Here is a 24,115-nt window from a genome sequence, read left to right on the forward strand (position 1 = left end):
GCTGAGGTGCCCTGAGTTTCTTTCAAGACACCACTTTTCAAACACCAGAAAGGCCATTCCCACTTGTCCCACCTAGGACTGCCTGCCCTGCTGTGGAGGGGCACGGGCTCCAGAAGCTTTCCCATGACGTGTCCCGAGCACTGGAACATGCTGTAGGCATGTGACGCTTGGAGCCGTCAGACCCCGGGGGGCTAAGGCATGAAGTCTGTCTGGACACAAGAGCCCTGTGTGATGACACCAGAGTCCTCACGGTGGCTCATGGGCCAAGGGTCCAAGGTCTGAGCTCCAACTCTATCAGTGTGGGCTGCATCTCCCAGGGGTTAGGCTGCCGGGCTGGCTGGGTGTGGCCAGGCCTCGGGCTCTTCTGCAGGTTGGAGGTGCTCGGAGCTGGGGAGGCTCTGGGAGGACTCTGGGCTTGGTGTGCTCAGTGGGATTTGAAGCAAGACCCTGATCAGTGCCTGGCAGATGGAGCAACAGAATCTGGCCCCAGACTGGGGAAGAGGGCTGGGCAAAGCCCCCAACTAGGGAGTCATTGCTGGAAATGAGAGGATGCAGAGTGGGAGGTGGCGGGGCATGAGCAGGACAGGCTGGTTTGGTGCTGGAAGCCAGCCAGACCTGTCCACAGGCTGCTCGGTCGGGCGGAGGCGGCATGCGCTGACTCTCAGGCTCTCCCTCCAACCCTCGGGCAAGGCTGCCCAAACGCGCCTGAACACCTGGGCGGCAGCTGCAGTCCTCCTACCTGGGCGGTGTCCATCTCATTCAGCATCACCACGGAGGAGCAGTTGTAGTCGAACACCAGCCTCCAGAAGTCTGCCACGGTGTTGGGGAGAGGGTGCTGGGTGACCACGAAGGCAGCAGGCTGCTTGTGGCTCTAACAAAGGAATGACATAGGCTTCATAAAAGACACACCCAGCAGAGATATTCTGATGGTGAGGACGCTTGGATGGTGGCCAGAGCCCCCCCGCGCCCCCCTCCCCCCCCGCCGAGCCTGCCAAACAGATTGCCTAAGACACCTACTAGTTCTGGCATCTCTGGGTGCCCCCAGTGGCCAAGGGGGCCTTCTCATAACGAACTCATTCTCCTCTAAACTAAGACATTTCATTAGGAAAGTGTCACTCGGCTGGGGATTATCCAAATAAATTATTTATGTTTTGGAGCTCAGCAAATAATCATTATTACAATATGAAATGAAAGATTCTGGAAGCAGATTTGCTGCTTTGCTGCCCAAAGCACCTCCTGGGACATTGGCGATATCGGTGTTTCTGTGCCCACAATGCTGGAGGAGGGGGTGGCTCAGCCCAAGACAGAGAGCCTCCTGTATTGCAGGAGGCTCACTCCTGCCCCAGGGTCAGAATGAGGGTGGAGCTGGCCTGTCAGAAGATGGACATGGTGTGTTGTGAGACAATGGGCAGTGGAAGGCTAGGGTTTTAGCATGAGACAGAACTGGGGTTCAAATCCAGCTTTCTGACTTGTAGGTTATCATGCATCCAACCAACCACCCATCCATCCAACCATCCATCCATCCATCATTTATTTGTACAGCTATTTTTTGGTACTAAGCCCTGGCAAGTTATTAGACCTTTCTAAGAGGTCCACCATCTGGAAAATGGGAATCACAATTCCCATTTGGGGGATAGCTGTCACACAGAGTGAATGAGATTTGTGTTTGGGAAAAGACTGGTGCACGTGAATGAGCTGTGAGCCCACTGGTAGGACAGAAACATCCCTGACATAATTCTTTATCCTTGGCACTGGTGCTGGGGCTGGCACCTGAGACCCCCCCCCCCCAAAACAGGTCCAGCAAACAAATGAATCCACTCAGTTCCATGTTACGGATGGGGAAACAGGCCCACAGAAAACAGCCTGTGAAAGTCTGGGCTACGTGGGAAGCTTTGACTGGGCCCTCTTTACTACAGTATCTTATAAGAAGGTGTTTGGAAAGATTGGAGGGCTTCTCCTTTAGTGGCCTGTGAAACCAGAGACTGTCCACAGCTTATCTTCTTAACAAGCTTTCTTGAGAGACAGTCCCTGTGGCAGACACAGCTATTTTTGGCCGAGTGGCGAGTCAGCAGGAAGATGGGGAGGGAAGACGGATGGGTAGGCCCATCCAAACGAGGGGAAGACCCGGGTGGCAAAACACTTTGCCACCCATATTACATAAATGATCTCTTGATGCCCCGGTGGCAAAAAAAAAAAAAAAAAAAAAAAATGCAGGCTTATAGATACTAGGGTCCTGTCTTCCAAGGGTTTTTTTTTTTTTTTTTTTTTTTTTTTTTTTTTTTTTTTTTACGATTTTATTTATTTACTTGACAGACAGAGATCACAAGTAGGCAGAGAGGCAGGCAGAGAGAGAGAGGGAAGCAGGCTCCCTGCTGAACAGAGAGCCCGATGCGGGGCTCGATCCCAGCACCCTGAGATCATGGTCCCAGTGGAAGGCAGAGGCTTTAACCTACTGAGCCACCCGGCACCCCTTCCAAGGGTCTTCTGACCAATGGGATGATCCAAGGATGGAGGTGGCCTGGGCGGGCAATATTTAGTTTCCCCAAAAGCCAAACTCTAGAGGCAGATAGCAGGTCTTTGAGCCATTTCTAGACATGGAAAAAAATCTCGATTTTAAGAGTCAAAAGATAGAACCCAGGCTTCACCCTTTCTGAGCCAGTCAACCTGGAGACAGTCATGCAAATACTCTGGGCCTCAGTATTTGATCCAGAAAGTGGGGACAATAACACCCAAATACAGAATGAGTCAGGATAAGTCCAGGCTCTGACATGGTGCCCAATACTGAGGGAATGTTAGTTCTCTTTCCTTTTTCCTTGTCTCTGTGATAAATGCTCTATTAGGCCAGCATGCCTGACAAAGCCTTATCTGAAAATATGCTCAAGATCCGCGCTCCTGCCGGGTTTCGGGGATCAGCCGGCAATCCATTTCATGGATAACATCATCTTTTACCAGGGGAAACATTAAAAATTAACCCAGAGGACTTCATATTTTTCTGCTAGGAGAAAAGCTGCTATGGTTACCAGATAATGCACAGACTGAACTGGAATACAGATAAGGACTTTTTTTTTTTTTTTTTTTTTTTTTGTAAGAAAGGCAAAGGCCCGGTGATGGCTCACAGGAGAAATGCCCCGTGGACAAAGAGAACACAATCAGCATCAGAGCTTGGCAGAAGGCATCTGGCTCCAGGCAGCATCTAACCTACTAAGTAGAGGCCAGAAGCATGTTTGATCCTTGCATAGATGAGGAAGTCAAGGAGAGGGAATTGGGACAAGTGGGAGAAAAAGCAATGAGGAACTTGGAAGTGTGATTACACCCCCAGGCTCCAACTCTTGCCATACACACACACACACACACACACACACACACACATACATGCACACATTGATCTTGGAGGGCTCTAAGCTAAAGCCAGAGGTCTCCCCTCCACCTCCAGCTATTTGATCTGACCAGGACAAAGCTCCCTGCTTCTGGACCCATAGAAGGGAGTCCATGGAGGAGCTGGGCACCCCCCCCCCATGGGCAGAGGCCAGGGCAGGACCCGACAGAGCTGATAGGCACTAAGCTCCTGTCACCTCCCTGCCTCCAACACCGAGGGCCTTTGGGGGGAGTTTCAGGAGGATCAGAGGTCAGAGAGATAGTTGGCTTTGACCCCAAGAGAAAACACTCTACATCCTGCCTGCTCTGAGGGAGATGGGAAGTCCATGTGGGCTGCATGGTTGTGACCTTGGACATGGATAGGGAGGGGGACCTGGAAGGGCTTATCTCCAATCAGGCAATGATATTCTTGATCTGGAGCCTCGGGAGGCAAGACGTCTGTGTCTTCCTGGATTACACACACTGTGGGGAAGGCCCACGGAATGTTCTAGAGTGTGAGTTCTGGGTTCTGGCTCTAGCTTTCCCAGTGACCTTGAGCAAGTCTCTTCCTCTTTCTGGCCTCAGTTTCCTTTGCTGAAAAGTACAAGGATGAGACCAGATGATCGATGGCTCCTTCCTGCCGCAAACATCTCTACCTTCAGAAGGTGGAGGGATGACCACTGGAAGGAGATGAAGGGCCAGTGGGGAAGCCTGCGAGTCAGGAGCAAGGACCCACTGGGGCAAGGACGTGACCTCCTCATTAGGGTCATGATTCCTCAACCAGGTCAGGGAGGGAGGGTCAGGGTGGGAGTGCCCTTCTTGGACTTGATGCTGAAAAAACAGGAGACAGTGCCCCTGATGGGACAGTCAGGAACACGTCCTGTCCCCTTCTGTGCCCCCTCTGCCACATCCCATCACTTGTCCAGTAACCTGTCAGTCTCAATCTTGCCTCTGCACAGGAGTTATCTGGGAACCTGCCTGGGAGCCCCTCGAGGGCAGAACCTATGTCTGTACCGTCCTGTATTCCCAGGGCTCAGGCCAAGGCCTGGAATAGAGAATGTTTCCTGAACTGAACGGAGGGCTGAGAGTCAGCTCTCTAGGCAGCAGGAGAGGGGACTAGGCAGGCCTGCACTGTGATGTCATGGACGCACACTTTATGCTTTGGGTGTATTCTTTCCAGGCTTATATGGGAGCAAAGAGTCCAGAACACAGCTTGTCTATAGGTTTGGACCAGAGCCTTCGGGGAAGCAAAGGTCTTAGGGCCAGAAGATCAGGAGCAAGGAGGGGCTGCCGGGGGGTGGTGGCGAGGGGTGTCGGTGCCCTGGGCTCCAGCCATCTCCGCCTAGAAGGAACTTCCAGTGAGTGCCAGCCAGGGCTCAGCTTACGTCCATCAGTGCGGCATTGACGTAGTTGCTGGGCTCTCCGTCCACCGAGATAAGGAAGGGCAGGCAGCGGTCCAGAGGCAAGACATCCATGCTCCGGTTCTTATCGTGATTCCGAGGCAGGAGCCCGATGCTGCAGTCCTCGGGCCGGACTCGGGGGGTCACGATGTTGAGGGTCTGTAGGGCACAAAGACAGACAGGTAGGCACTGCTCAGCCATGTGCCTCAAATAGAGCAGATGGTGAAGTTCAAACTCCGCCTACCCCATCCTATCTCCATCCTCCAAGCTTGGCCTTCCAGTCGCCCCACCATCCCGCCCCCACCCCAGGGCTTGTTCCTCTCCCATGTGACGTGCTGCCATCTCCCTATCGGGACTGTATGACACCCTGATGCCAAGGCTACAGAGGCAGCATGCCCATGTGCAGAGCAGACACAGGCTGCCAACACCTGCCAACCTGCTCATCTTAGTAAAGGGTGGGTCAGCCAGGGGGTCAGAGGGTGGGGGTGGGTGGGGGCAGTGTTTATGCCTCCATTGAAGGGTCCTGGAAGGAGGGAAAGGATTTGCCCAATGCTCCTCTCAGAGACAGTGGCTTTTATAAAGATTTTATTTATTTATTTGTTTGACAGAGAGAGAGATCACAGTAGGCAGAGAGGCAGGCAGAGAGAGAGGAAGGGAAGCAGGCTCCCTGCTGAGCAGAGAGCCCGATGCAGGGCTCAATCCCAGGACCTCGGGATCATGACCTGAGCCGAAGGCAGAGGCTTAACCCACTGAGCCACCCAGGCGCCCCTAGACAGTGGCTTTTAGAACGAGCTGCTCAGGATGGGTGAGAGACCCCCAGGGGGCAAGATCTAGGAGTGTAGTGGGTTCTGCGGAGTGAGTCTTGCAAGCGTGGGGCCAGAGCTGAATTGTCCAGCCAGGAGACCAGATGCTAGGTGCACCCAGGAGGGGGCTCTGGCCTCTATCTCTCCCCTCCCAATCAGTAAAGCTTCCTTTGGAGGGAGCACAGGGGTACTGGCTGGCTGGGATATCTGCCTGTGGAATCATGGGCTGAGGACTTGCACCTCAATTTCTGGAACTTCCTTGCTTCCTGCTGCCTGGTTCTCAGCTCCTGTTGCCGAGGGATGACCCCGGCACAGACCTGAGAACAAAAGGCTGGACTCTTGGCTTACGCAGTGATTCATGTCCAGGCCTCCAGACCAAGATGCCACCATTCTGGCTACCTGGGCTGCAAGGTACAGATGTGCTACATCTGAGCTGATCTGAGCTATGGGACGGTGCTTCTCAAAGTCTCGTGTGCAGACAAGTCATCTGGAGATCTTGCTACACTGCACACTCTGGTTCAGAAGCTGTGGGTGGGACCCAGGATGCTACATTCTGATGAACTCCCAGGTGCAGCTGATGGTGTTGGCCTCCAGACCCCATTCTGGGTAGTAGGGAGGATCTAGGACACACACACTCCAATTGTACAGAAATGGCAAAAAAACCTGAGTCCCTCTAGGGATGGTGGGGCATGAAACTCACACCTGTGTTTAGAAACTCGTCTCCACCCACAAATCACACTAGCTAGAACTCCATTCGTTCAAACACAGGATCTTAGTTAAAAAACAAGGGTCAACAGTCATCGAGTGATTGGTTCATAGCGGTTCACGGTTGTGCGTGGAATGTTCTGGAATTCATTCTGCAGCTTTCTAGAGCCTCGGACACTGGAAGCACTGGGCTTATCCGTTCTCACAAAGAAAACGCCACGAATGTTCTCAGTGCCACTGAAGTTGGTTGGGTCACCGAGCCCAGGCCTTGCTCTTACCTGAAATTCGTCTTTGATCTGGCTGGAGTTGGTCTGGGGGTCCAGCCTGCTGATGTTGTAGTAGAGAGAGCGGAACTCGCACACGGGGATGGCGGTGTTGCCGCACAGGCACGCTTCCAGGATGGCGTCATGCACGAACACGTACTGTTCCTGCCACGCCATGGAGGGGAGAGAGGGGTCTGGGTGAGAAGAAGAGTGGCCTGGGCATATGTTGCCCAGATGTAACCCCATGGCTGGGAAGGATGGGCAGGATTTGCATAGCCGCATCACGGCTTCCTCTCCAACCCCAAAGGGCCAAGCTTCCCTGATTCTTCCCAAGCTCCCTGCGCAAAGGTGAGACTACGTCTGTGAGCAGTATAGTCACAGATGACAGTTAGAAACTTCTGGACCTGCCGCAGCACGGGCTAATGGTGCCTGCCTCTGTCCCCTTGGCTGTTGCCTCTACCTTGGAGCCTGCTAACCTTGAGCACCTGAGATTCGTGCTGAGGGATTTCTTCTGTTCCCAGGAGCACACTGGGGCTGTGCCCAGGGCCAGCCAGCAAGGCTGGAGAGTCAGCGCTCCGGGAAGGAACCTTCAAACAGTGTCCACCAGAGACTTGGGGCAGAAACACCTAAGCTCCTTCTGTCCCAGGTAGGATATTTGGGAGGGCATGTTCCCTACTCCCTCAGGGCTCCCAGCAGGCTTGAGCTCCAGGTGTCCACAGGGTGAAACAGCTTGCAAATCCCCTCAGCGATGTCACACGGCCTGGCTTCCTTTCCTTCTCTTTGCTTTCCAACCTGTGAGTCTTGGGATCGCCTCCCAAATCAACCACATGCCTTGTCTCAGGGTCTGCTCCCGAGCTCTGGGCCCCTCTGCCACCTGTGTCCTTGGCTCCTGCTGTTCTCTTCCCCTGGAACCCCGTGCCCCTGTTGCTATGGCCCCTCGGCTTCATTCCCTCTGGAAAGTCTTCTGCAAACCCACCAGGTGGAAGCTGTTGCTATTGTCCCCAGGCCCTTAACCAGCGTTTGAGTGACTTGGCTCATCTCTACATCAAACACTTATCCAGATGCATCACGATGATTGATCTGAATGCCTGTCTCTGCACAGACAGCAGGGACCCCGTGTCGAGGGCCAGCCAGTGAGCCTGTCTTCCGCAAGCTTGAATCTGGGAACAGAGAAAGCAGCCACTCCGCTCTCCTGCAGCCTCTCCGAGTGTAGATGCTAGTCTGTGGAAGTTAGCTCAGAGCCCACAGTGGGCTCTTATGTGTATATGCTTATAAGTGGGGGGATTCTCCACAGAGCCGGCAGTGCCTGGCCAGGCCCAAATCCAAAACTTCCCTTTGCAGGACCGATGAAGGACATAGCTTCTTATCTGCCCTAGCTGCCTGCCTGGGTACCCACAGCCTTCCCTAGAACCAGGCAATGGGCTCATTATAAGAAGAATTAGCCATGGCTTTGAGGAGTAGGGTGGGCAGAAAAGGCTGCCTAACAAGAGAGTATGGTTCAGGGAAAAGTGCATGGGCCTTGGGGTCACATGCACTCAGGTTCCACCACTGTCCACCTGTGTGAGGACTTGGGGGCCCTTTATCTGTAAAATGGGAATACTAGTAGGAGCCGCCCCATAGGCTTATTGTGAGGAATACACATAATATCCCGAATATAAAGGACCTAGCATGATGCCCGGCACATAGTAGGTGCTCAACAATAAAGATGAACTCCTCTCATTTCCCTTGGGTCTTGGGCTCTCTACAGGAACAGAGGGACGCCTGAAGGTTTGCTTTTCCCTCCAAGAACAGGAGCTATGTGTTATCTCCTTTGGAATCCCTAGAACCCAGCCCAAGTACTCAATAATTTTGTTGGTGAAGTCATTCCAGCAGGGACTGTGCTTGGCACACAGTAGGCATTCAGGAAGTGCCAATTCCTCTCTGTCTTCTCCTTCCCCCAGGGCAGGAATACTATTCAAAGAATCCTTGAAAGTTGCCATTCGGTCCCAGCTTGGATGCCCTCAGAGCTGGGGAACTCACCCCCACTGATGCAAGTGCTTGCACTGTGGGACCCCAGGGTCAGCATCTGTGTCCTAGCTTCTCCTGTGGTCCCAGCGTAGCAAGTCAGGTATGCCCTCTCTCTACTTCTCTCACCCCCATGTCTCTCTCTATAGGATGTCCCCACTCATGGGTGTCTGTTCTACCCTGCTTCTCCTGGGCCAGGGCTGCAGCTCGCGGGCCTGCTCAGTCCCCCAGGACTCACCTCCGTCTGTACCAGGTTGACCCTCTGGGCCCGGAGCTCACGCACACAGTTGAAGATGTCCACTACCCCCTCGTTCTCTGCCATGTCGAGCATGGTGTCGATGGCGATGAAGCAGCCGGTCCTCCCGGCTCCAGCACTGGAAGAGAGGACAGTGTCTGTTAGAGACCTCAGGGCGGGGGGGGGGGGGGAGTAGGGAGGGCGTAGGGAGGCGGGCCCTCCCTGCCTCCACCAACCACTCAGCCCTGCCCCAAGAACCCTGTAGAGGGGCAGCAGGCTGCAGAGGTCAGATACAACAGTCTGAATCCCAGTGCTGCCGTGAGACCCTGAGCAAGTGAGTGAACTTAAAGCCTCTGCACTCTCTTCTGTAAAATGGGAGAGCAATGCTTGCCATGGGGGCTGTTTTAACAGAACCTGCTTACTTTTGTTGTCCTCATTTAGCAAGGACTTATTTAATGCTTACAAAGTGCCAGACATTGTTCTAAGTGCTTTTATAAATGTTGCCTATTAACTCCCTTGTGAGGGCATTGGGAGGTTTCTCACCCCATTTTACAGGTGAGAAAAGCGAGGCGCAGAGAGCTGACCTTGCTCAAGGTCACAGAGCTGGCACGTTGTGGAGGTAGGACTTTCACCCCAGCCATCTGGCTCTTGGATCTGTGCTCTTAGATACAGTAACAGTCATAGCACAAAATGCATGCTTTGACAACACATCCACACGCTGTTTCCTCCTCCAGTGGGTGAAGCTCACCGCTCTATATCGTACAAGGCATGGTGCCTGGCATGCTGGAGATGCCTAATAAACATGTCTTCCTCACTCCCCCTTCTGTCTTTTTCCCTTTGTCAGCAAGCAGGCTGACAGATGGAAGCAAGGAAGGAGAGATGCGGGAACAGAAGGGAGGTGGTGGGAAGGCGGATCCTCTGAGTGGGCCCAAAGGCAGAGTGAATCCGAGGTCCCACGTGGCAAGCCCCAGGTTTGGCTCCGGGGGCACCTGCTTTCCCAGGAATGTGAGCCAGGAGCAGTCTTCAACTAGAATAGGTGACAGCCCCAAGGCCCTTGTCTGGTAGACATACTCTGATTCTGATACATGCTCAATTCTAATCACTGGTGGCTTCCTTTAGGAAGATCTCAGGCCAAGTACAAAATAGCAAAAGAACTCAGCATGACCCATGGACCATGACCAGCCTTTCCCCGATCTGTGCTGGGTTCCAGGCATGGCTCTGAACCAGAGACAAACAGAACACTGGCCTTAAGTGCACGTAATTTAGGAAGCGAAGGCCAAGTTAGCAAGGAGGCCCGGGCTGGCTGTGCTTTCACATCTTGCTTCCCCTAGGGAAACAAGCGATGAAGCAGGAAGAGAGCAGGACTGGCTGACCATAAACCCAGCAGGACAGGCCAGTAGGGACTGGGTAACAGTCCCACAATGATCTGGAAAACAAACCCATGGGAAGCAGTCTTGGTTCTTAGTAAAATTTCATGGTTTAAAGTGGTGAAGTTTGACTTGTATTTATACATTTCCACACCCCAGTCCAGACGCCCCCAGAAGGGATGCAGCAAGTAGGCCTCAGGGTCTAGGAGGGGGCACAAACCGCCACTCATCTGCCTCTTCCTGAAGCCTCCTCCTCCACCTGTGTTAGGGAAAACTAGCAGCCTGACCTGGTTTTGAATCTTGTATCCACCACCAGTGAACAACCTGCCCGGTGGCTGTAAGCCTCACACATCCAACCTGCCTCCCTGCTGGCTTCTGACGACCTGAGCTGTATTCCAGCCTCACACAGCAGCGTAGCTCATCATACTTGGGGTCAGACCCCTGGCACCCAATCCTAGCTCAACCACTTACTAGCTGTGTGACCTTGGGTAAATGACTTGACCTTTCTGGCTTTCAATAACCACCACCATGAAACAAGGCTGATAATAATAAACAGACCCATCCTGTCGCTACGATAGCCCAGTACATGTACATTGCACGAAATGATGCTGAAAAAGCATGGGTGCATGTAAATTACCTAGCCCTATGCCTACGGATGTTGCAATTTCTCAGTAAATGTAGCCACTTCTATTCAACAGACATTTATGGAGCCTCCAGTAAGCACTGGATGCTGGGATGAGGAGTGGGGATCCAAAGATAAGCAGACATGGTTTCCGCTCTGAAGAATGAACAGTCTGGGGCAGTGGACAAGTATTAGAGGCAGAGACTGGAAGTATTTTTAAGTGCCGTGAGCTGTCAGGACTTCTCCTAGGCACTGCGTATAGGTCAGCCAGCACATTTCATCTTCAGAATGGCCCCGGGAGTGGAGACCACTATGCTCATCGTGTTGGGCTGGCTGGCTCTGGAGGAAAGACAGGGCTGTCACGCAAGGAGAGGCTGATAAATCATCTCCATTCCTCCCTTACCCCTGCTCTGGCTGCCCTCTTGGACACGGGACTTGGGGGGCTAACATTCTACTGTCCTTGAACTGTCATGAGCCGTAAAACAGAGGATACATGCAAAAGGCTTAGAGAGCCCATGGCTGCTGGTGACTGTCACCTGCCAACCCTCAGTGACCTCATCGGTGAAACGGGGTCTCTAATTCCCACCCGCTCATGTGGGGAGGGTACACAGATGTTGAGCGACAAGAGGTCGGCCCTGAGATGCCCGGGTTTGTGGAGTCTCTCCTTGGCTTCACTTGGGACCTTGACCGAGATGGACACCATCAGGGCAGGCTGAAGTCAAGAACGTGCAGGGTCTGAAAAGGTGGCCTGGGCCCAAGGTCACACTGGAAGAGGGAGGCAGGAGTATGTGGGCCAGCTGGCCTTCAGGTCTGGTCCAATTTTAATGACCTTAACATGACACTTCATCTCCATTTAGGAGGACTGGAAGACACGCCAGTCACTCCCCATGCGACTTTCTAGGTCAGAGCTGGAAATACCTCTTCTCCATAATAAGGTGAAGCCTGGCGCTGTCCATTTATTCTCTGTTAAGGACCCTGCAGGCCAGCAATGGATTTTTAAAATAACAGAACTGAAGAGCTGCACGCTTCCACGGAGGCTCCCCGCTGCTGTGGCACGCAGCTGAGGGCAAGCCTCTGGACAAAAACCTGTCCACTCCCGGCGCCACTGGCCTACACCTGCGTGACCCGAGCAAATGGTCCACCTTCTTGGCACCTCAATGTTCTCATCTGTAGAATGGGAAGGAAGCTAGCGCCCACCCCTCCAGGCTGCATGAGGGGTGGGCAAAGTGCACATGTAACGGACCCTGTCAGTGTGAGCTCACATCCCCAGGGGGCTTTAGTATTTCAGAGTAACAGTCATGATACTCACTGGTACTGTTACTATTACTTTGTTGTTGTCATTATTGTCAGCCAACCCTGAGATCTGGGCTGGGCTTGGGGACAGAAAGGCCGGTGGCAAGAATGTATCTCCCTCACTGACAGCAACACCACAGAAGCAGCATTGTTTGGAGCTGGAGCCCAGTGCTTACCTGCAGTGGACCACTATGGGCCCGGCCTCAGGGGGGTTCAGGAACTTGACCTGGCGCACGAAGCCCAGGAGGCCGGTGGCATAGCAGGGGACACCATGGTCGGGCCAGCTGGTGAAGTGGAAGAGGCGGAGCTCCCGGATCTCGTGGTAGCCTTTCTGAGGAGAGAAGGGGCCTCTGTTCCTCCAGCTGCCACCCCCATATGCCCGCCCAGCACCCAGGGGGTGCATGGCTGCCACATGGAGGGGCAGAGCCAGCCTTGGAGGGGCCAGAGCCAGCCTCCCTGCCATGGGGGAGGACAAGATCCTGCCAGGTGAGCAAAGGTTGCCACAAAGGGTGACTTCTGTAATCTGCTGGGTCTGGGAGCCACAGAAGTAGATAATGTAGAGGTAGTGGCTTTGCTGCAGGACTTCTCAGAGCCTTCAGTGGACTGGTGTACACTCTGCATCCCCAAGGGGGCATTATAACACACCCACAGTGTTTGTCCTTTTGACAAGGGTGTCATGGGCCTTCTATTCAGCAGAACAGACTCAGAGAAAGGTTGGTTTTAAACACCAAGTACAAGTCATTTCCAGTGGAACACGAGGCCTTTCAGTGACTGGGATCTGTGACCCTCACTGTCTTCATGGCTTTCGAGTTTTAAAAAAAAAGTGTCAGGCTCCTCTATTCGTTAGATTCTTAGTTAGAATCATAAGGCAGGGAACAAATAAAAGCAGAGCGTCTCTGACTGATGGGGGCAGTGGGGCCTGGGGCTCTGGTCCCTTCCCCTTCCCCTCCTATCACTCTTCAGTAACACCCCGCAGGCTAAGGGCGCTTCTCTGCCCAGTCCGTAGTCAGGTGTCACCTCGGGGCCTGTGCTTATGCAGTGCCCTTACCTACTTTCTCCTACCTTGTACTCTCCTGCAGATATGCAGAGAGAACCGAACAGGAAGAGTGTTTGATCATTCTTTCAGTTAAGGAAGATTCACCGAGGGTTATCTGTGCCAAGCCTTGTGTTAGGCACTGTGAAGGCGGAAATAAAAGCCACAGTCCCTGTCCCTGGTGCGACTCATGGTCTAGCTGGAGAGGCAGGCTCCTAAGTGGATAACCTGTTGAAGTGCTTAAAGGAGCATCAGGTAACCCCAGCTGGGGATGGAGAAATCAGAGAAGGTTTCCTGGAGGAGGTGATGCATGCCCTGAGTCTTGAAGTACATTAATAGTGAAAACAGTAGCTAACATTTATTAAGCACAGACTGCAGGCCTATTACTCTTCTGAACATTTTGGTGTACTAACTCATTAATCCTCATACCAGTCCATATGTTGTCTCTGTTTTATAGATGAGGAAATCGAGGCTAAGCCAGGTTAAGGAACACAACCAGGACACACAACTCATAAGTTGTAATCCAGTCTGGACCCTGGCTCTTGGACCCCACAGTCTGCACTCCTAGTCACTATGAGAAACCAAGGCCTAAGTGTTGCCCCATCAAAGAGATGGCAGGACTCCCAGGCAGAGAGGCAGCCCAGGTAACGTCACAGGGATAGGACTTAGCACGGCACACGCACAGAATCACAAACAGGGCACCCCCGGGGGGAAGTGGAAGACTGGCAAGGGTGGACAGAGGGACTGTGGGTGGAAGGCTGAGCGGGTGCCTGTTGCTGGGAGGCCTTGGATCCCACACAGGGTCTCACTGAGGATCTGGGGAGGTTGCCCGGAAGGGGAAGTGCATCATCACACTTGCATTTTGGGAGGGCTGTGTTGGGGGCTATGTGGAGCCTGGAGTGGAGTGGGAATGTTGGGGGGCAGTGCAGGAGGCACTGATGGCACCCTCCCAGAGCCCCATTCCTGGGCCAGGACCCCCATCTCCAGCTCCTGAGTCTTGGCTGCGGACACCCACAGCTCCCCCCTTCTTCAGAGAATTGCTCAGCCAACCAGGAGCCCCTTCTCTTGGGGGTGGGGGTGGGCAGCTGGCATTCAGGGGCTGACAGGACAGCAGAGTGACCAGCTGACCTGGTGAGTCTGCCCAGGACTGAGGTTTCCTGGGACATGGGACTTTTCCTACTAAAGCCAGGAGGGTCCTGGCAAACTAGGATGTTGGGTGGCCTTAACAGAGAAACAGAGGACCCTTTTGCCTCAAGGCAGGATCAAGTCGGGGGGTGGGGGGCTCCTGCCCCAGAGCTCCCGTGGAACCAGATGCCTTAGTTAGGTCTCCAGCTGAGAGCACTTCCTGGCTTGGCTCCTTCCACTGCCCTGCCCTGCCCCGCCTGCCCCCCCCACCCCGCCCTTCTCAGAGCTCCTCCTTCAGCAAGCACACCCAAAGCCCTGCCACAGGCTCAGCTTCCCAGAAACCCAAACTAAAATGGAGTAAGAGTGGAGGCAGAGAGCCCCATAGGAGGCTGGGGCAGGAGTCCAGGCGGGAGTGAACAAAGGCCCAGATGGAGGCTCCGACCCAGAAACTGATGGAGAAGAAACAGCTTCAGCAACACTCAGGGATTTTTTCCATTCTCCAGGTCAACTCAGCCCAGGGAAGCCCTTTTCCAGCCCTTACCACCTCCACTGAAGTCGTGGATCAGGGCTCCTCCCTCCCTCGTGGGACTATGCTCTCTTCAAGGGCAGACACCACTTTCTGTCTACTATTTCTGGGTCCCTAGCTCAGGAACCGATTTTGAGCTAAGAACCTGGGCAGTGTTTGCTGAGCACCTGCCTGTGGTTCTCTGAGGCCTCCCTGCTCAAATGTGGAGCCCAGGATGGGCTCCTCTGTCCCCACTACTCATCTCACTCCCTGCACTAACTGCATCTATGCCAGATCCTCCTTGGGGGTCTGCCTCCCCGGGCCTCTGCTGTAGGAGGGCTGGCTGAGAGTGAGTCCCCTTTTCTGGAGAAGTGCCCTCAGCCCACAGGATCTGACTTGCACTGCAGGTGACCTCTCAGTGGCTGGTCCACAGTCAGTAGGCAGATGGAAGCAAGGGGGCCACATCTGGGGTGCAGGTCCTACTCTGGCAGCCCCTGCGGATCAGGCCTAGGTTAGACTCTGCTGAAGACTCTGTCCTTGCCCAGGTCCTTCCTCTTCTCCCTCCTCTCTCTCTCCTGTAAGTTTCTCTTGAGAGTGGTCCCTGGATACACCATCTGTACCCAAATCCTTGTCTCAGGCTCTGCTTCCAAGGAACCTGATCTAAGGCCACATTGGTGTACCTGTTGTCATGGAGAAGAGCCCTTTGCTCCTGGCTCTTCGACTGAGTCTGCAGACACAAGCCTTTAAAAGCATGAGGCTTGGGGCAGGGGTGGGGGTGCCACGGCAGGGAGGCTGCCAGGGGTAGTGTGCCCGTATCAACCATGCGTGCACTTGCTGTCCCGAGTATGTGCCTGCTTTGGTCCTCCCAGGGACTTGTCTGAATCCCAACAGCACAGCTCTCAGAGCAGTGAATCCCCAGTGCTTCTGCATTGCTGGCTCTGTGGCTACTTGGTCCATCAGTGTGGATGCTTCCAGAAAATGGCAAGTATAGAGTAAGTGGAAGGGGCATTGAGCTTCAAGTCAGGGGTTGAGGTGGGAATGTGGTTTAGCCAGCTTGCAGCTGGGCAATGTGGGACAAATGACACACATGTTCTGTGCCTAATTTTCTTCCCCTATAAGATGGGAGTACAAAAAAAGGGGCGGGGAGTAATAATAGTACCTTTCTCAAGAGGTTGTTGGATTCAATGACGTCATGTACGCAAAGCACTTAGAAAAGCACCTGCTTTAGTAATTGTTCAATAAATGTTAGTGATATCATAAAAGGAATTAAATGATAAATCTTATTTGCTATCTTGTTCCTGCTTATCAAGCTTCTGCCAGCCCAGCTTCCTTTCAATGTCTAGACCAGCACTTCTCAATCCTGACGTCATGGACATTTGGGGCTAGATAATCCTCTGTTGCTGGGGGCTGGGTTTCTTGAGCATTGTGGGGTGTTCATCAGCATTGCTGGCCTCCATCCACAGATGCCAGCAGCACCCCTCCTTCCTCAGCTTTGAGAACTAAAAATGTCCCTAGACATCACTAAACATCCCCCGGGGGTCAAAATCACCACCAGTTGAAAACCATAGGCCTGGAACACATGGAAATCTTCTTTCCCTGTGACTCTGTGTGTTTGTTTCTTTCTGCCTGGCAAAGGGTTCCTCCTGTTCTTCCCTCAGCTGACTTTCTCATTCTCCTTTGGCTGCCTGAATGCCTCCTCCTCCAGGAAGCCCCCTCTGACCACCTCATCTTGTCTTCACTCGTGGCAGGTTTCTTCCACAGCTTTTATCACCATATGGCATTTAGTCCATTTGTTTGCCTGCTGAATTCTGTTTGTCACTCCTGCTAGAGGGGGGCAGCCTCTGGAACAGGATCCACATCAACTCAATTGCTGATCTGTCCCTGGTGGCAGACACAGGGTGGGCAGCTGCTGGGAAGCTTACCTTTTGGACGGTGAAGGTGCGTATGACGTACTCGGCCAGGGGCTCAGTCTCAATCAGGCTGACTTTAATGTCCCCGTAGACCTCCGTGTCATCCGGCCAGTATCGCACACACTTCACCTGCAGGGAAGGACAGAGACAAGGACGGATGAGTGTATGGCTGAGCGCAAGCAGCCGCCTCGTCCGGCCTTCCTGTTCCGATAAACCCGAGGGCGATTTGGGTGGAATTTCGGTCCAAGGGGCTGTCAGCTCGCCAGGGACTGGCAAACCGCACAGGGCCACGCCCTCTCCCAAAGGAACTGGAGCCGTTAGGAATAATGGTAGTACCTTCTTCGGCAGAGCTCCTTAAAATCTCCAAGTCCATTATCACACTAGGTGAGCAAATCAATTGAGGTGAGATAGGCAGGTGGTGTCACCCCATTTACAGACGGAAACAAAGCTCGAGTTGGGAGGTCCGGCACCTGGTCCCAGGTCACCGGGCCGGTGTCCTACCTCTGGCTGAGCCCTCTTTCTGCTAGATCAGGTGGGGCGGGGGGGGGGGCAGCATCAGCGGAACAGAGATGAGAAATCACAGGTGGGAAGCGGAGGGGGTGGGGAGAGGGTCATTAACATCCAGAGGTGGTAACCGGGGGCTGGAAGGAGAAAGGCTCTCCGCTGGGAGACGGATGCAAGGAGCGGGACCCAAAGGGAAGCGTCTGCACAAAGGCTCCCTGCCCGGGTGGTGGGTGCAGATGCCAGCGACAAGCCAGTCCCACACTGGACTCTAGGTCACACTCCGCGGGAGGAAAAAGAGATCACTGTTTTCCCCTAAAAAGAACAAAAGCATTACCATTCCGGGGGACGCCGCGCGGCCTAGAGTGGCATTTCCCACAGTGTGTTCCGCTGGGTGCTAATAGGTGTTAGGTAAAGAAAAAAAAAAGAAAACAAGAAACAAAAAAAACAAACAAACAAAAAAAGGTTTTGTGGTCAAATGAGTTTGGGAAATGCTGGATTAAACAAAGTTAAACAGGCCGCTCTGCTACAAGACTCCTCAGCTCGTTGACCGTGCTAACGCTAAAGTGTTTTCAACTCTCCGAGAGGGGCAAAAAGTGCAGAGCATTTCCCAAACGTATTTAACCATGGAACCCTCTTCTCACTAGGCATCCTGCAGACTAGCATCCCATGGAACCCACTTAGGGAAACGCTGGTATAGCGCAACAGGCTTGGCAGGCAAAAGGATGCATTGCTGGGTTCTAACAGCTGGCAGCTTCCAAAAAGTGCTGAAATCTCTCTGAGGCTCCACTGAACTATTCCTGGGGCAGCTAACACTCACTCACAGCTCGCCGCATCCCACACCGCTTGCTGAGTGTGCTACGAATTCCTTCCATGTATTATTTTAATCGCTTATCACTACGACCTTTACAGACATGATTATCACCCTGTTTTACGGATGAGGAAGCAGAAGCCTCGGGAGGCTAAGAAAGCTGTCCAGGGTCGGGAAGGGATGGAGCCGGGATGCAAAGCCAGGCCACCCGGATAATTACCAGAAACATGGCCCCGTGCAATGGTCAGAGTCAAAATGAAAAAAATGCATAGGGAGCGTCAGGCACAGTGGTTGGCTCCCAGCAGGAGTTTCGTCAAGAGGCTGCTCCCCTGTTGCCTCCCCAGATCCAAATTAGATTCATGATCGAGGGAATCTGTCTCCAAGATGGGACATTTTATAGAACAGGGTGGAGTTTGCTTCTGAATTCTTAAATCCTAGCCGGGCCTTTTTGTCTGTGGTAGCTGCTCTCCGGGTCTGGGTCCTTGGGGAGCAGTGGTGAGTGGAGGGGCCAGGATACTATCAGGAGAGTTAAGAGTCAGAGATCATGGCTGGGCTCTGGCTAGAGGACTAAGGGGTAAGGTGCTCCAGCCCCTCTGGGGCTGTTTCCTCATCTGTAAAGCTGGGGATGGGACAAAGTGAGAGAGGGCTCAAGGATAAAGTCTCTGCTGGCCCCAGAACCCTTTGAGGCCACGAGATGTTCACAGCCCTCTCCTGATTATGAAGACAGCCCAGATTCTCTCTCCCATGATCTTGGAGGCCAGGACTCTTTATTTTAACGGGTTATCTGGTCCTTCGCCAAAACAAAAACTTACCTGGCCACTCTCCGGTTAGTGCCTATGCTAAGTAGAGAAGCCCTCTTTTCTTCTGGTGTTGTGCACCCTGCCTTTCAACCCAACAGCCCACCCACCCACATAACCGCAGTTTACCAAGTGAGCGAAAGCAAGCCAGGCATAGCAGTCCCATCTCCAAGCCCTAGGATTAGCTAAGGACAATGTAGGAGGGAGTCGAGATAGAGCAGAGCAGGAGACCAAGGCCTGAACCCTGAGGGCTATCAAGGTGTTAGAGGTAAGGGAAGCAAAAGGTCGGATGCTCTGAGAGACTGAGTTCAATGAGAAGAAAGAAGTGGTGGTTGAATTCGTCAACATGAAGGATGCTGGTGATACCGACCGTCTCACTGTGGATGGCATGGAGAAGGGAGAAGAGAACGCGGGTGGAGAAACAGAGCCTGTGTGTGTCTTCAAAGTCTGGGCAGAAAAGCAGGGACAAGAGAATCCTTTTTGTTGGCCTGTTTTGTATTTTCGTGGGGAAGGTGCTCAGGATGTTTTGTATGTTCGGGGGACGAATCAAGCAATGAGAAAAAGAGTTGCTTTTCGAGTGACAGGGGAAATGAGAAAATGCTTGCATAGAATCTGTGACTCGAGGCACTGGGATCGCCTTTGAAGGGGCTAGAGTCACTTCCTCCGTCGCAGGAGGCTGAGCCTTTAGGAACAGCAGACAGTCTACCATTTGGGTCAACAAAAACGGCCCTTTTTTTATGGTTCACCCTGATAACAGAGGGGAAGAATGAGAAGACGGTCATAGATGCAAGTGGGATTGTGGCTTTGTGGTGTGAAGATGAGCGTTCATGTCTGATGGCTTTCGTTGCCCCAAAGGGTATGAGATGACGTCATCAACCGAGCGAGGATGGAGAAAAGGATGACTTGGAGGGCAAGGCCGTATTCCCCGAATGGGAAGCAGGGCTGAGGATTTCTCCCACGCGGGTTGTGGCGAGGGGCGTGTTGAGCAGGGGCACGTGCCGTAAGGCACAGAACAGAGAGATGCTCAGGAGGACAGGGCCAGCAACCTCTGTCCAGGTAACTGCGGGAGGGGCTTACCCTGCCCACTTCCACGAGGTTCGTGACCATGACGATGCTGGCCGAGTTCTCCTGCCAGATCATTCTCCAAAAGTCCTTGACAGTCTCCTGCATCGGACCTGAGGACAGAGAAGGTGACAGGGTCAAAGACCACAAGTGCAAGGAGGCAGCCAGGAGGCTGTCCCTCCTGGGTGGTCCATCCAGGCTCTGCATAGGCGAGCGAGAGCGAGGCCAGATGATCCCCGCTGGGACACCCACGTCGCTGAGACCGGGGCCGGAGCAGAAAAGCAAAGCGGCATTCCAAACTAGCATGGTCTGCAGCACCCATGGAAACACCCACAGCCTTTCCTCTTCCCTCCTCTGTCCTGCTCAGGGGCTGTCCCCCAGCCCCATTTTCCCCCATCTATCACCTTATAGGGACTATATTATGGGTTAATAATAGAGCTTAAGGCAGTTTTCATTAAGAACTGGGCTCTAGGACCTCAATGAGAGTCAGGGAGGAAATTGGGGTTTCAGGGGGCAGGGAGGAGGACAAAAAGCTGCCAGGAGCTGGACGTTCACAGTGCAGGCAGGACAGGCCTGATTTTGAGCTTGACAAACACAGGGAGCATTCATTCCCCTGGAGCCCCAACAGGAGGGAGGGAAAAGTAATGGACAAGGAGAGGGAGATAGGATCTGAGAGTCCGAAGCAATTTCCTTGGAAATTTCTCTTTCAATGTCCTGGGCCTTCATCCCTTTTACAATTACAAAAGAAATATAGGTGTTTGATATAAAAATCTCAATAGCCTTTTCCCGTATATGTATGTTTATGTGTGTGTGTATATATGCATATAGGTATGTGTGTATGTATTTATACATATGCATTTGCTGTAATAAGTAAATTATTATAGGCATTATTATATACATTTTTCATGCTCTTAAAAATTCTTACCAAGCATGGTACATGTTCACTGCGTAATTTTCTATAATACGGAAGTATCATACTTTGATCCATTGAGCCACCCAGGCGCCCCGGAAGTATCATACTTTAAACAAGCTACCAACTGTTGGGCATTTAAGATTTTTCACTTTTTTCCTATTGCAGATAACACTGTGACGAGTATCTCTGTATATGTGACTGCCCACCTAGCTAATGATCCACAGGATTTCTTCCCTAAAGGGTCTGAGAGGTAGGATCATTTTGAAGCCTCTGATCATGTACGGTCAAAGTTGTTTTCCAGAACGGCTGAGTACTTCTCTCTTCTAGGCGCACACTTGTCCAGGAGATCAGGCACCATCAGCCTTAGCTCTCGATGGTGGATTCCTGGGGCACATTCCTGAGGCCGAGGCTTCGGGTCTGCCCTGCCTGTGACCATTTCTCAGCTGTACCTCCTTCATCTCTTACTCATATCCCTCTGCCTAGAGCTGAATTTGTCCCCTCTTTCCTTCCCAAACAAATGGATGCTTCCAGACACCCCTGGAGGCTCTCCGGCCCTACGCCTGTGTGACTTCTTGGCTGGCAGCAGCCCATTCCTCTCTTCCAGTGAAGGGCAAGGACAGCTTTGAGGGACAGGAGGGCACTTACCCTGCGTTGCAATGTAGTGCCGAGGTCGATGATATCCCTGGATGACAGGAGAGAAGCAGAGGGAAGGGCCTCCAGTCAAAGCTCGCAAACACCACAATAGTAATAGGTATCCTTTCCAAGACATGCTTCCCTCACAGGCAAAATGAGAAGAGCATCAGACACTTCCCAGAGAAGTGGCAAAGATGAAATCAGGTAACACATGGAAAACTCTTATTAAATCACTCAATGAGTTAGCCATCGTAATAGTTACCTGGGAGGGGCCCATATAGGCTTGCCTTAGAAGCAAAACTGGGTGGCCGTTACCTATGCCCATGCACCCAGAAAGGCAGAGAAGGAATTTTGGGGTTCCTGTGGGACACAAACCATCAAAAAGTCTCTCCTGGGTCCTAACTGTGTGCAGAACACCATGGGAGTCTCTGTAGGGCACTTGACAGAAGAAAACCATTGCATTGTTGGCCCCTGGCATTAGTAAGGATTAGGAAAAAAAAAATTGGGAAGAATGCCACAGTGCCTCTCGGTGCCACAGGGTGGGCTTGGAATTGGAAGTCCCACTCACTGGGGTGGGAGGGGGGCACACAGGTGTGACCTAGAGGATGATAAAGCCACTTTCTGGTTCAGAGACCAGTTTCTGATATGTCTATGTATTTCGGTGCCCCAGGAGGCCCTGCCGTGCCCTGGTGTGGGGCCCCTCTGTGCTCCATCACCTTCATCACTGGGGAAGAGGTTGAAGAGATCCTTCTCTTTTGCCTGGGTAGGGCAATCCATGGGAGATGCTCTTTCTAGTTCCAGAGAGGAATTATACCGTACTGGGTAGAGTTCACGTTTTGGACAACGATTTGCATTTGGTACATAGTATTTACAGAATGAAGACATGAGTGAATGAATGAATGGACGGATGGATGCGTTTTCAAACTACGGATGCTAGTTAGGGATCCTGCTGGTGGAGAGGTCACGGACAGCCCCGAAATCCACTTTGCTTTAGGGTTAACCATCTCAGCAGGAAACAAGCCTGAACGGTTGATGAATCTCTCTTTTTGTCTCCAGTGTTGGTGATCAGTCTTTCCGTCCTGTCAGGGGCAGGGGGAGGGGGAAATGAGCTGCCTCAAGGCCCTCTCACTCAGGAAATGAGCCAGAATCGCCATCTGTGTGGTTAATGGTAAAACAGATGTGGCATCTTTCAAGTCCCGGATCCACTTTCTGATTCAAAGACGCGTTTTTGAGCCCCTGGCGTATTTCTACAGCTCAGTCTTCCTCTCGCCCCATAAATACTGAGTAGCTACTTTCCAACTGTTGGGCATATTCTAGAGATGCCTGAGTTCACTGTCAGCACCAACCCAGGGCTGGTGGCATGGCCAGAACCGGTAGATTAACCACAGTCCCCAGGAATCAACAGCCCCACCTAAACTCCTGGTGTGATAACTTCTTAGCAAAGTCATCAGCTTCTTGAGGACAAACACTGCCTCCTCTAAGTTTAAAAAAAAAAAAAGTCTATAGGGCCTCACACAGTGTGAGACTCAGAGCAAATGTCCAATGAACAAGTGGCTGGGAACACAGCTAAATTAGGTACTGCTGGAGGGGGTCCCGTGCACACACTCTGGACCTGATGGCCTCGGTTCGCATCCCAGCTCTGACCCTTGGGAGCTGTGTGGTTTGCAGCTAACACTTAACCTCCTTGTGCCTCCGTTGATCTTTTACCCTCAAATGAGGTTCTCAGACTTACACTGTAGCCTTGCTACTGAGATTCCATGGCAGTCACTATGCCCCAGGCGCTAGAGTCCAAGATTTAGCATATATGACTTTCTCTTGTTATTTATTTTATTGGTCGTCTGGCACACATTCATGGGCTGCTTACCATGACTAAGCATCTGTGTTGACCGCTGAGTGATGGTCCGATCGGAAGCCCATCCCTCCTCACTGCTCTGCCTCTAATGGAAAATTGAGCCCCTCTCTGAGACCTGAGAGGTGAGAAGGGAGGTGAGAGGGACCAGAGCTCTTTGTTCCTTCAAAAAAGATGGACGGGGGTTCCGAGGCTTACAGGAAGAATTAGACTCTGGGGGTTCTCTTGATTAGGTTTGGGAACAGAAGATAGTCCCCTAGAGTGTGGAAGGGTGTGGTTTCTCAAGCCCACCGTCTTCTGTCACCTGAGTCGTCAACTCCTACTTGCGGTCCTTGTCCCTCCTGACCCGAGCCACAGCTTGCTGGCCTCCCTGCCTCCAGTCTGGTCCCCCTGCCCGTCTGCTTCCGACCAGAATGAACTCTCCAGTACATATCGGATTCTGGTATTTCCCTACCAAACAGCCTGCAGTGGCCCCCCACCATCTATATGATCGTGCCCAAATGTCCTACCTCAGGACTCATCATCTGTCTCTAGCCTCACTGGCAGCTGTCACTGTCCACGCCCTTCCATGAGCCCCATGTCCCTGCTTCCCTGCACCGCACCTCAAATGAGCCTTCCTCCCCGAGCAGTCCTGCAGGCTTCCACGTGTGCCCAACCAACACACAGAGCACATGAGCGGCAATACGGCTTTTGTCCTCTTGTCCCCTTGGGCCGTGGACCCTACACGCAGAGCTGGGAGCAGTCTTTAGCAAAGGCTGGTGGACGGCATGTCTGCATCAGCGGGTCTCAGAGGGGATGCTGGGACACTCTTAATGGCGTTCCTGTCCCCTTCCTCCAGGAGCATGCCCGGTTCCTACCGCTCTCGCCCTGGCTTACTGGCTGTCCCGCTCTTCTTGAGACACAGGAGTCGTGTTTCCATGCAGAGGCCTT

The 24,115-nt window shown here is 52.7% G+C and overlaps 2 protein-coding genes across 17 annotated transcripts in view; one reads left to right on the forward strand and one right to left on the reverse strand.

Annotated features, from left to right (window-relative positions):
• The window catches only part of LOC309871534 (uncharacterized protein), a 218,480-nt gene that overhangs the window by 137,615 nt on the left and 56,750 nt on the right, over nt 1-24,115 (forward strand). The window contains exon 7 of the mRNA XM_082744674.1: nt 7,047-7,171. Coding sequence (XP_082600800.1) covers nt 7,047-7,171 — 125 coding nt within the window. The remainder of the gene's footprint in view (nt 1-7,046; nt 7,172-24,115) is intronic.
• PTPRT (protein tyrosine phosphatase receptor type T) overlaps nt 1-24,115 on the reverse strand; it is a 1,049,177-nt gene that overhangs the window by 38,895 nt on the left and 986,167 nt on the right. For 11 of the 16 annotated variants that reach the window (XM_082744638.1, XM_082744637.1, XM_082744651.1 and 8 more), the window contains 9 exons: nt 21,349-21,385; nt 19,806-19,903; nt 17,458-17,517; nt 16,632-16,748; nt 12,223-12,377; nt 8,768-8,903; nt 6,541-6,690; nt 4,740-4,913; nt 740-871 (listed from right to left, as the gene is read on the reverse strand). In XM_082744638.1, coding sequence (XP_082600764.1) covers nt 740-871; nt 4,740-4,913; nt 6,541-6,690; nt 8,768-8,903; nt 12,223-12,377; nt 16,632-16,748; nt 17,458-17,517; nt 19,806-19,903; nt 21,349-21,385 — 1,059 coding nt within the window. The remainder of the gene's footprint in view (nt 1-739; nt 872-4,739; nt 4,914-6,540; nt 6,691-8,767; nt 8,904-12,222; nt 12,378-16,631; nt 16,749-17,457; nt 17,518-19,805; nt 19,904-21,348; nt 21,386-24,115) is intronic. The other 5 variants (XM_082744652.1, XM_082744642.1, XM_082744641.1 and 2 more) reach the window with 1 other exon arrangement.

Source organism: Mustela nivalis, assembly GCF_964662115.1.
Source record: "Mustela nivalis genome assembly, chromosome: 8".
Classification (NCBI taxonomy): Eukaryota; Metazoa; Chordata; class Mammalia; order Carnivora; family Mustelidae; genus Mustela; species Mustela nivalis.